Raw genomic sequence first — 21,123 nt, forward strand, 5'->3', positions numbered from 1 at the left:
CTCCCTCCCTCTCTTCTTCCATATATCCGCCCTATGCCTCACCCCTCCTCCCTCCCAGCTGCCCTGGAGATTCATTGTGGCATTGACAGAAAGACCTCTCTCGTCTCCCTCTGAATGCTGGGAGGGATATATATCACGGATCAGCGCCTCTGCTGGGCCCGGTGTGTGTCCATGCCTGTATTTCAAAGTCTGACGTTTACCAGACAGAAAACCTGCCTCACGTTTCCCCCTCGCCTGTTCTTTAGGTGAGCACCTTGGAATTCAGGCATTTGGGGCGTCACAAAACACACCTGTCTGCAAACTTATCAGTATTTAAATTACACGGGAAATAAGTGTGCGAAGCGAAGAGTTATCAAAACACAAATTAGAAGAAAAGAGAGAAGGTAGAATAATATTTGACGACAATAATAATAATACACTATTTCTTCCCACCTTACTGGTTTTCAGTTATACAAAAGGAAATCAGCTGTAAATAAATAGCCATACCTATTATCAGTGAATGTTTTTTGACACAAGTGGTATTTGTATAGCTATCCCAAAATCCTGCACTGTTTCCCTGCTGTGGTTCTTCCACATCCACAATTCCGGTTGGCATCATTAAAAGAGCTGAGCATTCTTTAGATGCTGTGTTTGCAAAATGCTGACTTTTTGTCTTTGAGGCATGTGGCAGCCGCCTAGCTGAGGATACAGAGAGTGGCACTGATCAAAATGGTCCATTAGGAATGCAGTGTGCCGTACTGAATCTAGGTCACAGCCTGAGCCACCTACTGTAGCTCTTCCACTGAGAAACCACAACACTGCCCCCTCCCTCCCCTCTCTCCCAGTTTCCTCATTGCCATTCCTGTGAGTCTGTGGGCTAAGTTGGTTAAGCATTAGCTAACTGTGACTGGCTATATGTAAATGAGCTTGTGAGATCATGTTTATGTTTGGGCGTGCATTGGTTGTGGCTAGCACAGGCATTTGGCAACTCATTATGAGTTTGTCTAAACATAAAGGGAGACAAATAAAGTGTGAAGGGTGATGCCTTTGCCTGATCAAGATGCCTGATCAAAATGTGCTACTACCACCACGATGTGCCCCCATGAAGTGGCTATGTAAACAGATGTATGTCCCCAAAAAGTGATAAATACCAACTCGCATACACACACACACAATGCCAAACCCAACACCTGAACTTCCCTCGCAGCTTCTCAAGTGTTTCTATGTAAATTGCCCTTCAGAGACTCCCCCCTCACTGCGCTCATACGCTTTAACAAATGGCTGTATGAATGTGTTTGGACTGTTTATTTGTGTTGTAATGAGAGGCTTTAATCAGGGGTGTCATGGCTTTGAAACGTTCCTCTGATCGAGTGCGAACGCACCCCTCCCCTATTCCCACACACAAACCCATGCACACACATAACTCAGTGATTTATGTGAAACATTAAAGGCAATCATGTTGCGCTGGGCCTCCTCCTTTGTATTGCACAGGCTGTTTGAAATATGGAAAAGCCAAGTTGTCCCTTGATATACAGGCACACACAAATAAACACACACACACACATACACACACACACACACACACACACACACACACACACACACACACACACACACACACACACACACACACACACACACACACACACACACACACACACACACACACACACACACACACACACACACACACACACACACACACACACACACAGGTGCTTGTGTGAACTACCTACAATTGCTTAAATATGAATAATTGGCACACAGAAAACAGATGAATGCTGTTATTTTTTCTTCTTTCAAACACACACACCCACACACATGCAATCACTTTTTGTTGTAGACAGACATACTCTCTTCCCACACACATATACCCTTATTCAGTTCAACAATCACTTCGATGCTTATAGTGTTAGTTTAAAAGCAGAGAACATCTTCAGCCAATCACTTTGACGCAGATCTATGTGTTTAAATTCTCTCTGTGGCTAGAAAAAAAACGTTTTTAATAAAAGCGGATTAAGTATGTTGCTGGAATTTGGAAAATGTGTCGTACCTTCCTCCCACTCACACACACTTTCACAAATAATGACATAAACAAACATAGTATGTTACGATAAAATATATGTAGGATTGAATACTAAACACTCTTTTGTGTCTTACTCCTCTTTCCTTTGGAGTTTTGTTGGTGAGGCTTTGTTTGTGTTTGGCTATTTATGTCTCGTAACATCTATACGAGCGGTGGAATGCAGTTGTTGATCTGGTCATTAGACACACATATAGACTCAGGTAAGTGGAAAAACTTGAAAGAAAAACAAAGCAAGCCATGAAGAGAAATCCTTATAAGGACGTGCGAAAAATAGAATACGCAGATGAAAGACCTGACTGTCAAAGTTGCAGAAATAACAGGAAATAATAACTGACATGGCTAGGAACAGAAAATATACATTTAACAATAAAACTATTCTGACCGGTAGAAAAGCATCAATTTCCATCCATCTATATTCCTGCCAGAAAATCTTGATTTCCATACAATAACCTTTTTATGGTAAACAGGTGAGAAAAGGCCATATTGTTTGGGAAAAAGACTGTCATTTAAATGTAATTTTGTTCCCATTATTTTTGCAAAGACTATGTTGAGCGTCACTGAAACGGAACATCCTTGAACCCGTCTCCTTTGCTCTGCTGGTAGACCTAAGATGCGTAGAAGTATCTGGTGAGAATCATTTCTCCCTGTAGTCCCCCTGCTGGGCCGAGGCCTGATGTCATGAATAAATGCATGTCATGCCTCCGCGGTGCGCGACACGCTGCTTTCCCACCCGGCATGAACCATTTCAACTCCCATCCTCCCTCCTCCTGTACCCTTCCCCACTGTTTTCACACCATTGCTGGAGGAATCGGGCCTATCATCCCTCTAAAGCTGCAGCCAATCAACAGCAGCCCAATCCCCCCCCCCCCCCCCCCTTTCTTTAAAAGTAAATCGATTGGTTCACTGTGCGCCAGCCCTTGTCCAATGAGGTGAAAGCGCAGAGATGTCATATCTGGCTGTGACCTGTAAGTGGCAGAGTCTTTGTAAAAGGCAGTGGAATGTGAAACTGCATTAAGGCTTGTTATTTTGATCATGATGGTGAAAACCCAAAGGTAGTGCTACCTTACTCTACACTTTCATTGATGAATCTCTGGTTCCAGTGTTCCTTACACTTTGAAGGAAACGGCTTTTCTGAAGATGCATCAAATAGTAGTTTTAGGTCTGGTTTAGCCGCAGTGACATTACAGGTTGCGGATAATGAGTTCCTCAGGGAGAGGGATAATCGGCTGCCGGTAGCTGGAGTCTGGGTGGATGACGGGAGAACATCCTCCTGTACATCTCTGGGGCTGGTGTCCCTGGAAACCACTAAGGCCACTCGATGATTACAAATGCCCCTTTAATGCATGTTAACGATCGCTGGGTCAGAATGTGATTCCCAGGGAAGAAAGAAAATACTCTCCCTTTTTCTTTCTCTGACTGTCTTATTGGATTTACTTTTTTTACAAGGCATCTGTGTGTCTCACCCCAGTTAGAGAGTGTTTACTCACCACAGCTGCAACAGCACTTAGCTAGAGAGAAGGATGACAGCCTGACCTTCCTAACAATGCACTATTAAAATGACATGCAACTGTCATGGTTTTGCCCGAGGTGAAACAATGTGAAGGAATCATGCAATGTTTAATATTGACATGCCCTTGCATTGTACAGGGAAAGGTGTGTTTGTTTGTGTGTGGGTATGTGCTAGTCTTTACTCTCTGTTGTGTACTTTTACCATCAATAAAAGGATAATAACTTCTCTTGATTCTTCTTTGAGAGAAGAAAAAATATTATGGTGCTTTAAAGAATATCACCATGAAATGCAGTGGGTGGAGGCATAGTTATTTATTTTTCCCGACTGCGACCAATACAGTTTTGGGGGATAGGGGCTCCGACTCAACATCAGACGTCTGCGGAGGACTTTGCCTTAGGAGATTTGGATTCACTTTCAGGTTGGCCGAGCAGAAACCATAATGATTCTCTTTGTCTGCCCTTGAAATTATCTTCTCATCGCTTACTCAAATTGATAGATGCAGTCACTTTTTCTTTCTGGCTCACCTGTTCCATTTGCAGATTTGACTAATGCCAAAAGATTTACCGCTTCATGTGGGAGGTCAAACCAGGTGGTCCATCACTTCCCCGCACTCGCTCTGAAAAATACACAACATTTTAGGAGGAGGAATAGTCAGCTGTTTTTGCTGTCCTCTCTCCCTAAGTCAGCAACTTCCCGAGAGCAAACCACAAATTCCCCTCAGGAAATGTCAAAACAGATTAACTTCTCTCAAATCTACTCCCCAGATTAAATGATTGTAACAATCAAAGTGGCTTTGAGGCTTTGCATAATTTACTTTTTCTCCCTCCTTGGAAATTCTGTCTTTGACTTTTTATTCCTCTGTTGGTCTGCAGCCTTGAAGTATTATTACCATGTAAATCGATAAAGATGATGTATGAGGCGTCCACTGTTAGTGGTATAAACCCTTCTGTTTTCTGTGATATATGAGGATGTATCAAAATGAATGGAGCACCTATTTACTGACTTCCTTTATAGTGAAAACAGACACACACAGTACAGCAAAGCCAGCTACTTAGTAATACCCTTAATGTGAGGTATTTGCAAACGTTTGCTTTTATGAGATGTTGTCAGCAGGCATGACACTTTGATTGAACACTTCAATTTCCCTCTCAATGTTTCATCGCATCAGTGGCCATCATAACATTAATAAAGCATATATTGTATATGACTGACACATGTTAAATTACACACCACCCAAATGAGGTTTGATGGCCAATTCAGACATTATCAGGGCAACACTGTGATGGATGCGCAGAGCATCATGCAACCTAAAGGTTATAAATATCCCCTGCATTATGTTAGTCTAAAAATCACTATTCCACCGATCAAATCTGCATCTTGCTCAGCTTTTGTGTTTGTGCTCCTGTAATCCTAACTGAATGCCTGTCCACCCAGGCCAGGTGGTTGTGCGATCTATATCTCTCCTCACAATCGTTATTTTCCTTTTGAAGGCCCCTCTGCATTTGTGTATTCATCACCCTCACCTGGGGTTTGCCTCAGTGAGATAAATGCTTAGGAACGGATCATTAAACAGAGCTTTGGTCTGTTGAACTGAAATGGAAAAATAAGATTAGAGCTTTATGAGAATGTAAATAGCATATCATTGTTTACCTGGATATAATAGACATTTGAGGTCCAGCTGTAGCTCAAATAGTGACCATCACAAGTCATTATCAAGAGCTATTTCACAGAATAATATTAATTGAAAGATGCAGAGAAAATGTGTAGTAAGTGAATGCTTAAAGTGGTCTTATTATGTTGTTTTGGGTTTCCCTTTATTGTTCTTTCAAAGGTTAGAATCCCAAAGTTCCCTCCATAGGGAGTTTCTCTCTCACACACTTGATTCTACTCCTTTGTTTTCTTCTGTAAAATAGAGACATCACTACGTAACTCTCGCCCTTCTATTGACTCTTCTTACTGTTCTCAAGGCCAGAATCAATGTCTCCTATAGCTATTTAAAAATGTAATTATCCTACAATCCAGCCATATTACAAATACATTGGTGAAGCTTTTAGGCCCAAACAAGTTCCCTTTCCAACATTGCAAGATGTACTGTAGTTACTCCATTGTCATTCTACTCATGAGTTGTGGCTGCCAATCAATATCTTATTATTAAGCCTCATCAACCTCACACTCGATACAACTATCCTGATGCCAGCGCCAATATATGCCAGGATGCCAACACTGGCTCAATAGTTTTACACAAACAGCCGAGTTTCCCCCCCCCCTCGACACTCATAAACTCATTACTGTTTTTTTATTGGATTCCACTCGTTTCTCAAATGAGACACTTAGCTTCCAGAGACAGGTATGAAAGTCAATACACTTTGCAGTTTGTACACACAGACTGGTGCCAGGGACTTTCCGTGTGTTCGCGCTGAGAAAATGTTCAGTGTAGTAATATTACATTTGGGTTACAGTGGAGGTTTGGTGTCTAATCCTGTGTTCCACCACGGTCCCCACTGGCAGGGCTCAGGCTGTTCATGTGAAGGGCAGAGCCATGTTTCGAATCAGCAAGTGTCCCGATAGCCTTCTCATAGCTCTGGTAGTATCGTCCCTTTCCTCCGCCTTTTGCTTTGATGTGGGCCCTCCTTCTAAGGCCACCAGCGATGGGGGAATAGCCTTTCATATGGGAAATGCTGCTCAGTCTAATCCGCCAATATGTTTTACTATGACAAATCCCCTCAACGTATTGATGTTGATTCAAAAGAAGAAAAAAGTTGAGCAGCAGTTTGTCTCCCCTAAGGTTCTTTTCTGTTTTCCGGGTGGCGCGGTCAAGAAGAGACTGTGAACAATATTGGAAGAGGAAAGGAGGAAGGTGAATTTCCCTCAGGAAGTTAATGAAAGTCCTTGAAGTGTGGCAAGGGAAGCTGTCACCTGCCCTGGTGATAGATAGCAGGCTTACTATTATTAGCATTCCCAGCCCCAGCCTAGAGTTGTATGCCTTACTAGAGCCATTTGTTGATTAATTAATCAGGTAATGTATGCTATCTGTGCTACAAAAGCACCCACATATCTCTCTTGGCCTCTCATGGGCACTCTGTGCTACCACAGAGCAGGATCCCCTACCAGGCCACAGCACATTCAAGACAATTACAATTCCAAATCAGCCACTGCAAAGAGAAAGCATATACACAAAGGTCCTGGCTGCTTTTAATGTAAAGTAGAATAATAAACATCCATGAGGGAAACACTCTCCCATTTCATGAATATATTCACTTCCTCCGGCCGAAAGTCAGACTTGTCTGATGTATTTATTTGTAGCTTTCAGGGAAAGTTTTTAAACTGTCAAATGAAGCTCTGCAATGAGGAAGGTAAAAAATAAACTAGGATTGATGCAGGGCTTAATGATTTCTCCTGTTTCTCTGTGTACAATTGAAAAGGGCCGCACAGAAATCCCACGTGGAACATCATAATCAATGTCTGTGTGTACGATACAACAACATCCAGTCACGTTATGAAATACAAACAATCAATACAATTCCAGTCCTTTATCGTGATTATATTTATTGACTTTCTTATTTCGTCCCCTCATGCACATATACTTTCATACATTGCCTTGTTGGTGCCAACCTGACAAACTGTTACCTAAAGAAATGCTGGATTTGTTTGCTTATCATAATACTTGTAAACATGGTGTTCCAATAGTTATTCCCCATATACACCGTGCACATACGTAACACTACATACTGCACATGGTGTCATATTGGCTTCCATCTCCCTGCGCAACATGGCCATAATGTGCCTAAATATCTGTCTGTAGTACTTCCTTCTTCTGTATCCTGACATTTCGCTCTTCCTGCACAGCTGGCAACATTGTGGAGCGGCAGGAAATGACATCATACTTTTATGATATTGCCGTTCCTGTTCTGTCTCATCAGAGAGTTTACCCTTTATTTCTAGACTCTGTGCACATGTGTCAAGTTGTTGTAATAAAGTGTGTGTGTGTGTGTGTGTGTGCGTGTGTGCGTGTGCGCGTGCGCGTGTGTGTGTGGTAGCCCTGCACCAGGCTACGTGGACCAGAGGAATTTACGATCATTGGCTTAAATTCTCACCTCGCTGTAAAGCTGTAACAGATTTACTGCCACTGGTTTGTCACTCCCGTCATTAAAATGTAAAAGTTTGCGACACTGCATAGAAAGTTACAAATGATGCCGGCGAGCTCGGCTGTTTCCTCCACTTACAGTACATACTGCCTGGTTGCAGGTAGTTTGTTCCCTCCTCGAAAACTAAATCATGAGCTGTCACTGCTCCGATCATTCTAAGTAAACTCCACAGCTCAGGGAGGAATGTGGAGCTGATCCTCTTTTTAAAATAATTTTTTTAAATGTTCTACATTTCAGACACACTGAATTGTTCTGCTGTCCTGCATGCGCATCGGCAGGGAGGGAATTCTGTTATCTTTTGATATGGCTTGATGCATTTTGATTGCATTTATATGAAAAAGGCCATGTTTTTTCTTTCAATAACGAATGGGAGCCTGGGGAGACTCCTCCTGTGCTGTCATCCCTCTGTAAACCCCACCTGAAGATTTTGACAGTTTGACACTTTAATTTCCTACCGAGTATTTCACCTGAATTTCCCCGGACAAAGAAGAGACATGCTGCTGTGGAAAGAAAAATATCCATATTAGGTTGGAAATTATTAAAAACTGGGCCTCAATTAAATCTTCTCTGACTCTTTAACTCAGGTTTGGAAAACAGCGACCAGGAGACAAGATGGAGAGGAAGGGCTCCAGTAAATCTAAAGCTGAGGACATGCAGGCGTCAGAGGACGAGACCCAGCGGATGAGGCTGGAACAAGAGAGGTGAGTCTTGGCTCGCTTAAAGCTCAAACAATTAGGACCCAGCTGAACTAAGAAAAAACCCACTGCTGACCAGAAAATTAGCAAACTAACTAATTAGCAAAATGGCAGAGCAAGGTTGGGAAGTTCTGGGAAAGTACTCTGATGTCAATTTGTCAAATGTCCCTTTCTTTTATATCAGTACATTAAATAGATCATGTATGGATTGTTGTTGGCCGTGCCATTCAGAGGCGCTGACCTCTTAATGGTGCTCGTAGGCCCCTGTGGATTTGGCATGATTGAGTGGTGCTCATTATAATAGTGAAATCGATATAGCTCTGCATTTGTCTTCTCCTGCAGCTCGACCAGGTTGTTAATCGCTCTGGAATACGCCTTCCTTCTAATCCGCCCCTCTTGGCTCTGTGTCCTCTGGTGTTCGTCGACATCATGACGTCCAGAAGAATAAGGCGAGGCAATGGTTTTGCCGCGTGCACCTCATCCCTCAAAGACGAGCCCCATTTAATTCTCTCCAGCAGCGAAGACAATATTGGTGGCAGGGTGAATGAAAAGACAGCTTGCTGCCTCCATTGTTCTCAAGCAGCCAAATGAACTCAGTAATCAAACTGCCATTGGTAATGACAGCTAATTGAATAGAAACAATAGAGCTTGATACCGCTCCCTCTTACGACAAAGGGAGAGAAGGATGGATGAGAGAAGGATGGATGGCTGTCTCAAATGCACACAAACACAAACAAGTGCACACGCAACAAAAAGGCTCACAAAGGCCCTCTCCCTTGCTGAATGGAACATCTGGAGGCCTTGCTCAAAAAGCTGTAGCACATTTCTTTTTGGTAGTCAACTATGACTTTCCATGATGGTCCTCTGTGCTGAGGGTGCGAGCGCTTCTGGCTGAGGGCCCAACACATTTCCCTCAGTGCACCCTGGAGACCGGTGGGCCTGGCTCTCCATCCAGATCTGTCCCCTTTGAGGAGCTCCCAAACGCCTGTCAAGCTGAGCAGCAGAATCAACACAGACACACAGCGGGCATGAGATATGTAGAGTACATGCCTCTCCCCCCAACACACACACACTATTTAAATCCAACTTATTTTCTCCCTGCTGTCACCCAATTTCTTTGTCTGCTACTTGGTCTTGCAGCACGTTCTCATTCCCTGTCTTGTTTGTGTCCGTTCTGCATGTGTGAGCTCCGGTCCTGGCTCCTGGTGCAGGAGGGCAACCTAATTCTTTCTTTTTGTACCTGTTCCCAAATCCCATCACTCAGCCAGGCCAGGATTGTCCCTCAGTTAATGGAAAGGGTGTCCTGAGGGAAATCGTGCTGGGTAATAATAAACCAACCTGCCGTGAAGACAAGTCGATATTCAAAGCATTAGGGTTCAGCAGGATGACAGCTCAGAAATCCATTACTTCTTGTATTTTTTGGGTATCACTACTGTTTTGCACTCCCAAGGTGCTACGTTTGATTGTCTTAGTTCTCTGCTCAAGGCACATGCTCTGATTGATTTCCATGCTGACACTGAGACAGGACCATTTCAGATTGCCTTTATGAAATTATGGATCGGACCGTAACGGGTTTCCGACGCTGGCAATCGTCAGCACGGCCCGGGATGGGACCGAGCCAAACTCTCGGCGTGGCTGACATTAGCGATCATTAATTCAAGCAGACGGTTTTGACAGGGGCTTTTAGTGATTCAAAATAGGAGTCAGCGCAGAGGTGAGACAGATTAATTCATAAAACCTGCCCTTTTTAGCCTGCAATAAGGCCGCTACGGTTATATATTTAAAACTCTGACCTTGATATGATTCATGCAATTTATGGTTTGGCTTGCGGTCCTTGCAGACACAACCTCCTTTATTTTGATTAAAAATGTTATCCTCCATTGATATCTTGTCAGCCTGTTATGGATTGAAGATGATGGAGAAGAGTACATTAAGTTTGACTTCCTTGCCAGAGCACAGTGCAGTGCACCCACTTGATGAAGAGCGGTTATCAGCAGCATTTGTTTTGCCAACGTTTGGAAGGTTTTACAGAGCTCCTGTGATTGACTGTTTCATGTCTCATCAAGGCGACATTAGAACCTGTGGTTACTAGACTGATCGAAATCTTTGTTCAGCACAGCGGTGGCAGCCTTTCCGCTGGTCTCTATGCCCGTGGACAGCACCCAAGCTACCCCTATCTGATTGGCTCATGTTGTGAGGACTGTGGAGACAACAAGCTCTGTGATTGGACCTTTGGTAGTTTGGAACGCAGCCGTTTCCGTGGCTATGGCCTTTATTCATGCAAGCCATGGGGGAAACAAGAGAAAGAAAGAAACACAGGGCGGGTGGTGTTGGTGGAGCTTGTATCAGTCTCTGACTTATCTCTGCACGTTAGCCCTGAAACTATATTTTCCCAGCCAAAGAGGGATGTACACAAAAACAACCTGACAATGTTCCTTCTTCATTTTCCGCCTGAACTGAACTCCATTCACTCTGTCTTTCTCTGCGGCAGCTGATTATGATGTCCATTCTCTCTTATCAGCTTGGCTCCGGTTGGCTTCTAATCAGCGGCCAGCACTCCACTGCTGCTCTCCTTGTACCCACTCCCAGACCACAGCAAATCACTGTTTTTTCATCCTCGACAGTGGCCTGCTTCCTCTTGTTTGTTGTTTGATGTCCTGCTGACTCTGGACAAACACAACTTGACCAGTGATTCTCGAGTGCGTCCGTCAGCACAATTCATATTGACGAACAGAAAACTTGGATTAGTCTCGATAGATTTGATTTTCAATTCAGATGATGAGAAGTGTGTCTCTTACATCATGTTCGGGTTACATTAACTATTATATAAAATAAAGCAATATCCTCTAAGGCAGATCCTTCTTTTTCAGTGTTTTTAATCAGTAATTGTGGTACAATCTTTATCATTTCACTTTGTAAAACCATCTCATTATTTCAGTATCCTATTTGAGCTTCATTTGCATAATGAGTTCAAAGAAGGCTCCAATGAACTGATTGGGAAGTGTGATTATACTTGTAATTATATTGATATCTACAGCAAGTTAATGCGATTGTTAACACTGTGAATTAACACCACGGAACTTGGACAATTATCTATGTGATTACATTATGCTGTTATGGGCCAAGTGTCAACACAAAAGATGGGCTATCGGTGGTTTGCGATTCTGCACAGACAGCTGCACGCAGGCTCATTTAATGCATTTTGATTCGATTCATACACATTCTGTCCTCCATCTGCACTCCAGAACAATAGAACATGTTTTGGTGATGGGGTATTAAAAGAAAAATCCATTCAAGGCGGCTCAATGAGAATGAGCAAATGCATTCTGTTTCATCTACCAAGGTAACAATGCATATTAAAGAGGCAGGTTTTCAAGCTTCTAAGTGTTGACTTCAAAATGTGTGTCTGAAAGTACAGACAGCCCCCGTACCCCCTTCATCTTTGTCTCCCCTCGCCTCCCTTGGGTAGATTACACGTTGACAAACATATGGAGAAGGAGTCTGTTGGATTTGTTGGGAAAAAAACCCGGCTTTGATGGATAAACAGAGAGATGTATTCAGTTTGGAGAACTTGAGGTGAGCTTACATGTTGCTATCGTTTCACAACTCTTCTTCTGAAATGAAGCTGCAACAGTTTCATTGCAAATTCCATTTCAGTTGATGTGAAGGAATTCTTCCTCAATGTAATGACAATGAAAGGCTAGTAAAACATAAAGGGAGAACAACAGTTTGAAGGGGGATAGGTTGAATAAAGGATGATGCTGGGTGTACATACTTTTACTAAGACATGGTCAGTCAGTGGATGAGGGATTGAACTTTAACTGCCCTGAAAAGCTCTGATTTAGTCTGTCTAGACTCTATTTTAGCCAGGAGGAAATGACTTTCCACTTTACTGTTTTGAAGGACAAGCAAGTAGGCATTTTATTATATTTAAAAGAAAATTCAGCATTTAAAAAAAAAAGAAAGAATGTGAAGACATTAAATAGAGACAAAAGAAACTGAGGAATTAGTAATATAATACTGGTTCCATTCTGTCATCAGTAATTAAAATGAAAAGGGAAAAGGGAAATCCACAGTTGGGCTGCAATGAAGCACTACAGATAATGGTCCCCTTTTTGAAATAAAATATCCCCGGGCTGGTTGCATTAAAAGCTGCAGTGTCCTCTCCTTTCAAACATACTATCTGGTAAGAGGAGAAGACAAGAGGAGGGCTGGTAATTGAGGTTGTTCAGTAATAATGTGTTTAGTGTGGGCAGCAATTTCCTCTATGTTAACATGCTGGGCCATTAATTGGCTAATGGAGTATATATGGTAGAGCGCGGGGGTGGTGTCTCAGGAGAAAGTGGGGAGAGGAGGAGTTGAAAGCAGTAGTTGCAGGTTCCCCAAGAATAAAACAGTTAGCAGGTGAGGATGTTTGCTTTAGGGCTTATCAGCATATTACAAAGCAGAACAACCCCGGTTTCCTAGACAATATTTATATAATTTGCTTGATGTTTTTTCTGAAGCTTTGCATATATTAATACAGCTGCTTCAAATGTTTTCAGGCAGTTGAATGGGGATTTTCAGAGGATATCAGCCTCATAAATATAGCATAGGAAGGGCCTGCTACATCTACTTAGGTGTAGAAAGCCATTATCAACTGATAAAATGGTGGATCACCGCCACAAGAGGATGCCAACCTGCAATGGTTTTATTTGATTAGAGCAAATGTGGATGTGTGTCCCGTTTCAATACAGAACTCGACACGTTACCTTATTTTGATTCACGTAACATGCTTTACTTACTTACATAACTTTTTTTCACCAACACACTTATTTGAACCCATACTATATTTTCCTTAACCTTCCCAAGTTATAGGTCTATTGTAGTTTTTGAGTTGAAATATTGGATTGGACGATTTGAACCAGAAGCTTAATTATGAATAAATAAGTCAAACACTAAAACACAAAATGGAGCCGACAGTAATAACGTTAATGGCTAAAGCATGACTCACATAGTATCTCATTTGGTATTTGTGATTGTTAATATCCTTTTATTGAAATGCACCTATTAGCTTTATCAATGTCAGACTCCCGAGGCCTCAAAGAGAAGTCACTCTTATAGCTTGTCGCCAGTCTAGCCAAGGCCATTATCTCTCCGAAATGTCAATATTTCCGTTTTTATTAATCTGATTAGTCCATAAAACGCCTCAGGGTTCTGAGATCCCAGCGGACTTCCGTGAACCTGTGGTAACATCATTGTCTGGTGCTTCCTGGCACACATCTGACATCACTTTAGCCAGATGGCAGGTGAAAGGGCTTCTGGGAATTAGTGTTTTGCTCCCTGTGAGGCTTGTTTTTTGTTTCCGATAACGAAAGTGAGAGCACAGCGAGCGAACACAACCGTGCTGTGAGTTGATCATTTCCATAATGTACCTGGTCTGTGACAATGAAAAATACATCTAACCAGCTTAGAGACTTCATAATATCACTGCATATCATGCAACATTGCATCAGGCCTCCATCAAAATCTCACGCCGCAGATAATGCTGAGAAAATGGGATTTTGGACGGCTAAAAATAAACAAGGCAGTCTATGGGTAGGATGTGGGAATTGGGTGAATTTGGCATTGAAAAAGGATGATTGTTTAAAATGTGATTACTTTTATTAAAATACACAGACATGGGAGAGAGTGTTAGGCTATGGGGGATTCTAGGTCTGTTCCAAACCTGTCAATCTTCTGTGAGCAGCAGCGGTGGGGGGGGGGTGCAAAGGTCAGTTATGACCTGAGGTAATAGGGAAGTCTAGCACCAGTGGGAGGTAGCGTGCTTGTATGGTTGTGTGTGAATGTGTGTGTTACCCTACAGCAGGGATACAACATCTGGAACCACTGAGCAGACTGGTGGCTGCGGCCAGGGTCACCGCAGTGGGAGGTCAATTTCCCCCTCTGCCTGTCCTCAGCCCCTCTTTTACTCCCCACTGTCCACCTCCTCCCTCCTCCAACGCCAGCACTCCTCACTCTCATGCAGCTCCATGACTGAGTCTTGTTAGCTGTGGACAGATGGCCATTCACATGGAACCATTCTTTAAGACAGGAAAGGCCCTGTGAAAGGCCCTGTTGTGTGGAAGTGGTCCCGGTGAGAGGAACGGCACGGAGAGAGAGGAAGGGGCTGGAAGGAGGAAGAAGAGGTCTGAATGTCTCTCTCCTACCTCCTCTTGTTAAAAGACCTGAGGGGTAAAATGTGTGGCTTTTCTGGAAAGCCACACATTTAAATAATACTCCTAATCCGTTTACGCTACAGAGGAAGACATTCTTTTCAGTCCTCATTCTCTGTTTCTCAGGACAAAAAATATGATACTTAAGAAGTTTGAAGAGAAGACGTCTGGAAGTCTCTCTGAGTTGCCTCCTTCCTGTTCATTTATTATGCACTTGCAACTATTGAGTTGCATGATACATATACAATAAAGTGTCACTCGTTTCTACATATAGGTCAATTAAGTCCTCATTAGAAAAACATTTTACATTTGTAAGAAAGCATCTTTGTCTGAGTTCCCATTCAAAACTTATGAAACATTTAAAATTATCAAAAAAACAACATAAGTAGAGCTGGACCAAATCGTATATAACTTTCCTGAGTATAAAAATAAACAAACTCAAAATTCAGGAATTTGAAACGGTTCTTTTGCACTAGCATAAGTTGGCCAAATACATGGTTTGGCAAATAAAATGAATTGGCAATATTTTACACACATTTCAAACCATCTAAAAACTCAATTAACGGCTTAAGAATAAAAACTCTCGCAATTTGAGGGTGTGAAATCTTTCTTTTAAGTGAGGAAATGATATTGAATGTTGGCATTTCTAGCATAATGGTTTGTGAGATGATTCATAAATAAAAAATAATTTATATCCTCTTCATTTTTTTTCTCACAGAATACAGGCCAAAAAGCTGGAGCTTCGTGAAAGGCAGGAGAAAGAGAGGGAATATGCTGAGATCCAAGATGTTGTTGGCGGTACATTCAGCTCAGATGAGGAGCCCACCTACGCTGGCATCGGATCTTTAGACTCGTCGATGGATAGCAGCAGCATGGAACCTTACAACCACCACTACCATCTCCCGCAGAGTCCCCTGAGTCCTCCCCTTCCCATCAGCCATCAGGAAAATGGGCCACCCTTGGAGGCTCTGTATGCCCAGGTCAACAAGCCACGCAATGGACGCCCTGCAGCTCCAGACAGGTAGGGAGCGCCCAAAGAAAATGTCCATACACTTACAGAATCAACAGTGAGCTTTATCACTCACTACCTTTCTCCTTCAGTCACACGTCACTAACTACTTTTGTGCTTTGGAAGAAGTTAATTTACAGCTCATCCATAATTTATAAGCAGCGGTGTGATTGTATTTGCTCACTTTTACTTGTCATGGGTGACACACGCCGCACAGAACAACAATGAATTTCACACAAGGTATTATCGCTGCCTCGTCCCACAGGTGTTGTCCCATGCAACTGGCAGGATCCAAAGGCAAGGTAAAACAACAGAAGGAGCCTATCAGTCGTTTTCCATGTGCTAGAATTTAATATCCTTTTTTTTCCATTATCCTCGGATCACAAGTAATCCTCCCCGGTCCCTCACACACCTTTTTCAAAGAGTCACGCTGCATGGGAGCTTGTTTTTCCACTGGGAGGTTGTATCGTTCATAACCTCCGTGTCAACACGAGTATTTGATGTGATGACAGCGCCATGCAGAGCTTTAGTTTCATATTATTGTTTTCATGTTTTCAAGCCTTATCTCATATGTTTTTATTTATGTATTTAAGTCCAAACTAAAGTCCACAAAATCAATGTCAATCCAACGTTGGGATAAACAGCAAACAGATGAATAGCCATTGATATCTTCTACAAAACTTTTATTAACACAGAATTTTTAAATGATTCAATTAAATCCCTCCAATCTCACATTCCTCTTAAATCTTCCTATATCTTAAGATAAGATAAGATAGAACTGTATTGATCCCAATTTGGGACATTTTTGTGTTGCAGCAGCATAAAAAGACATGGCATTGTACAATAAAAATTAAAAGACAAAATATAAACAAGAAAGTAGAAAATATACATGTTGAATTTACAAATGAACAATAACAAGATAAGCATGCGTATTTAGAAAATCCAATCCTATCATACACATATTTGACTAAGAGTTGTCATGAGGGCCATAGGTTTCCTGAGTCATGAGATTTCTATTCCCATGGTCCTCCAGAACCTTTCAGGGTGTTATTAATGGATCTGATAACACCCACCTCCTGTGATTGACAGCTGTCACCTGGGGGCTTGTGACCTTTCACTGCTGGGCTCAGGTGGGGCGGGGTTGCATTATGTTACCAAGACAGTGCTTCTCTATGTGAGTCAGTGTGTCTGTTTTTTTAAGAGGATTTAGAGTCTCCATCCTGTAACACCCCCCCGTGACCATCGGAGTAGATATGAAAAGGTTATCTGGCCCCTCTGATAGCCAGCTCAATCCATGTGCCAATACATCCGGGGTTTAGTGAAGGCCACTGATCCATATATCCAAAGTGAAGGTAACCTCCACATGTTTCCTGTGGATAGCCTTGTTGTGTCATAACAGTGATCTACTGTAAACCATCCCACTTCCCAAACCAGAGCTCAATAAGAAGCCTGAAAGCTAGACAATGAGGTTGACTTGTAGAAAATGAGCCTGTGTATTCAGATCACAGGACTTTAAGATGTTGGTCAGTGATAGACATGATGCTATTGATTCTCAATAAGCTCTTTGCAGGGATACAGTATAAAAGCCTTTACATAAAATCCTTTGAGTGCTTAGTCTGTTTTTTATCCTTCGTTGCCGGAGGGAATATGAATAACAATCTTCTTAATCGCTCCCATGGAGAAATTAAAAGACAAACATGTTAGGCAAGGAACCTTTTGCACAAGGGGTCTGATTGTAAACAGAGGCTTATCACTTAATAATAATTAATAATTCCTTACATTTATTATAGCGCTTTTTCAATGACTCAAAGCGCTTTACATATATTTACACATATTACACATATATTATACATGCAATGGTCAGAAACTGTGGACAATACCCACAGGAGCAAGTTCAGGTGAAGTGTCTTGCCCAAGGACCCACCGCAGCAGCGGCGGGTTTCACCCCTTGATCTGATGATCATTGCACAGCACACTGCGCCACACCGTCCATCTTCACGCCTCGAGGTCATCGCTTTTACAAGTATACATTGGTATTATACATGTACTGTGGACAATACCCACAGGAGCAAATCCGGGTGAAGTGTCTTGCCCAAGGACACAACGGCCTGACGCAGTGGCGGCAGGAGCGGGTTTCGAACTGGAGTTCCCCAGCATTCCCTCTTGATCTGATGATCTGTTGCACAGACCACTGCGCCACCCGTCCCACAAACTTAAATAGGATTGTTTACATAGTTTTGGATTCTAAGGTTTATTTAGATGTCCACTTACAATATGGCAGCTGTTCTATATATCTGTTGTGTTTGAATCTTAAAATATCTTTGAGATTGAAAAACAGATACCGCATAGTGGTCATTAGATAGTCCCTAAAAAAATCGCGTTCAAATAGCAAATAAGTCCTTATCTTTTCTGCTTACTTGTTTCAGCAGTTTCTTAGAAATAAAGAATGCTCACCGTCGCAGGTCTATTTCTGCATAAAAAGCTTAGTGTTGCATGTTAATTATAAACACAAGCTTATATTTAGTGGAGAACTGAGCTTTAAGAATTGATAGTGCAGTATGGAGTTTTATTTGCAGGCACAGGATTAGCTTTTTGCGAGTGTTGTGATTTGATTTGAAATATAAGCCGATGTTCACCACTGCATTTTTGTTTTGCACCTCTCACTGCTTTGCATATCTTGTGTATGCCAGCCCGGCTGTATGCCTGTAATATTTGTCTTGCTGCCTTTGAGATATAATAATAATATGCACTGGTTCTTATTTAGCTCAGAGGCTTTCTATTTACCATTTGCGAAAAGGAGCTTGAAACACATTCACATTCAAGATTCCTGTCACTTGCCTACCATAATAAACATAAACAGTCATTTGCATTTTTAAATTAAAATGAATGGAACTTTCATTGTCAAATACAGCACCAACAAAAGAGAATTTGCATTCATTTCTGAATGTACCATGTAGCCTATTAAGACAGAACAATTGGATAGAGAACTTTTTGTTTTGCCATTTAGAGATCCAGTGTGATTTACAATTTCTTTACTTTCTAATCCTGCCACTGCTATGCAACCTAATATTTCGAGCTGCATGACTTCCTGTTTGAAGATCAGGAAAAAGGAAGTCAGTGAGGTTTGCGTAAGGAAGGCTTCTCATTCCTGGCTGTCAGTCAGTCTTTAGTATGAAAGAGCAGAATGAGTTGCGTTTAACCCTGACCTGGATACTGTTACCAGCATCTGAGGTGGGCCCCGGAGAAACACACTGTGATCAAAGGGGCAGATTAAGGATCCTGTTTTAAAGGGATATTTCACGTTTTATTTCCTAGTAACACATCTGACAGCCAGCCAGCAACTTGTTACAAGTCTAAAATCTAACTGCACTATATTAATTTATAAAGTCACACTCCCTAACCTGTTAAGCCCTGGAGCCCCCCCCCCCAACGTTTTTTTTTCGAGACTGGCTTCTTAACATTTATGAAACTATTAATGTGTAGCATCAGATTAACGGGAAGAATCTCAGCTAACTGAAGATATGAACCATTTTTACCAAAACACAAGTCTCATAAGAAGCGTCTAAATTACCCCTGAGCGAAATGCAAACTGACTTTGGCACAGAACTCAAGATAAAGATACCCTTATTACTTATCGTAACTGCACATACAATATATCCAATTAAAGATGAGACTCCACAGATTATATAAGTATAGTATCATCACTGAGCGATCCGAACTCGCGACAGGGGAAGCAAACACAGACAACATGTACCTTTACGGAGCTTTTACAAGAGATTGTCTCATCGTAGCTGTCAATCTGATCAAAAGACGTGTTCAATGGCATTACAACGAGAAAAGACGCGGCTGAATTGGTTAATCCAAAGGTCAATAATGTGTCTGTCGCTTTGAAAAAAGTATTTATAATCCATAATTCAATTTTTATGTAAAAATCGGAGAAAAGTTAGCTGCTAATGGTAGCCAACAGAGTGTATGCAGCTTCCGGTTTTGGCCACGCGTCACTCTCACTCCGTATTTGGTAACGTGTTTGTGTGTGTAGAACTTTCCCTTGATTCCATTGGCTCTAGCGGTTATAAAGAGATTTCATTCGTCAAAATCGACCAAGCCAGAGATATGGAAAATCCACCCAAATTACCCCAGAAGTGGGGTTTTTTTGCTAAATCTCTCTAAAAAGGTCAAATATCACTTGTTTTGCATCAATCTTGATACAGGGTATTTATTATATGTTGTACTTTGGATTCCTAAAGCTTTTAGTCTACTAACCCATCATCCAAGGGTAGTTGTCACTATAAGTAAAAAAGAATTTTTGGACGGACACTATAATTTACAGTTTTTTACTATGTTCAATCTGAATTTTCTTTAAAATAAAAAAACATCTTTATTGATTCTGACTTTTCTACATCCAACTCACAGGTTTATCATTACTTTGAGAACAAAGATTATTAATTTAACCCTTTTTAGAAGGGAAGATATGGTCATTTGTTCTGGGAATGTCATTTTCGAGCCTGAGACCTGAAAAACAGGCTCAGGGTTGAACAGGCTAATGCCTAAAACCTGATTTATGACTAGGCACAAGAGTTCTTAAGGGGTTTTGAGAATAGATTCCAGATACCATACAGGAAATATACATTTGTTGATTTCTTTGTTGTTGGTGTACAAAACATGAGAACCAGGTAAACCCATTACCCTGTCACTGGTAGTCACCACATCTCCCACAGCATAGATAATAATATTATATGAGGATATTACCATGGCGTGACGCATCTCCTGATAATCATATGACCTCTATAAGCATCGCTCAACTGCACACATCATCTTACCATGTAAAATTGGTTCCAGGGGCCAACTAAGTGAAAGAAAATTGAATTCAAATTAGCTGAGAGCCTTCCTTTATTTTCTGGGTCTTCATTGGAAAAAATACACAGAATGCTGTGAGTGTTAGAGGGTGACTACACTCAAACTTACTGTATCAGTTTCTTACATCTAAAAGCCACCTCGTCAAACATATGCTTAGTTGGAACAACATCAGACAATGCTGCCGTACCCTGGAGTCTAAGTTCTCATCATGTTGTTTACTGGACATCCCTGTGTGCTGTCATTACACCACAACAGTTCAGTCATAGAGAAGAAGGTTTTTTAGATCGAGTCAACTAATTAGAGACACTTAGGGGCCATTTGGTTGATGTGGGTTGGTGCTCCTTTTAAGGTGAGGTGGGGTCTAAATGCTTGCAATTGCCAGTTACTTTATAGCTTTTGCATCTTATACTCTTGTTATGCTTCATCTATTTATACACATGTGCATTTTGTGCCATGATAAATACATTCACCTTTGGCTCGCCAATGCTTTCAAAGCTGCACTGTTGTTTATCCACTACAGTTAATATGAAGGGGCCGCAGCTGGATAAATATCCCGGTATACGCCTCTCTCTCTGATAGACCTTCGGTAATGAAGCCCTAATGGGAAGGTCACTGCGACTGTAAAGCTGGAATGAGTCAGACCTGAGC

At 41.8% G+C, this 21,123-nt stretch overlaps 1 protein-coding gene across 1 annotated transcript in view; it reads left to right on the plus strand.

Moving 5' to 3' along the window:
• The window catches only part of pard3aa (par-3 family cell polarity regulator alpha, a), a 295,125-nt gene that overhangs the window by 210,194 nt on the left and 63,808 nt on the right, over positions 1–21,123 (plus strand). Inside the window, exons 23-24 of the mRNA XM_071206980.1 lie at positions 8,305–8,421; positions 15,328–15,630. Coding sequence (XP_071063081.1) covers positions 8,305–8,421; positions 15,328–15,630 — 420 coding nt within the window. The remainder of the gene's footprint in view (positions 1–8,304; positions 8,422–15,327; positions 15,631–21,123) is intronic.

This window comes from Pseudochaenichthys georgianus, chromosome 20, assembly GCF_902827115.2.
Source record: "Pseudochaenichthys georgianus chromosome 20, fPseGeo1.2, whole genome shotgun sequence".
Classification (NCBI taxonomy): Eukaryota; Metazoa; Chordata; class Actinopteri; order Perciformes; family Channichthyidae; genus Pseudochaenichthys; species Pseudochaenichthys georgianus.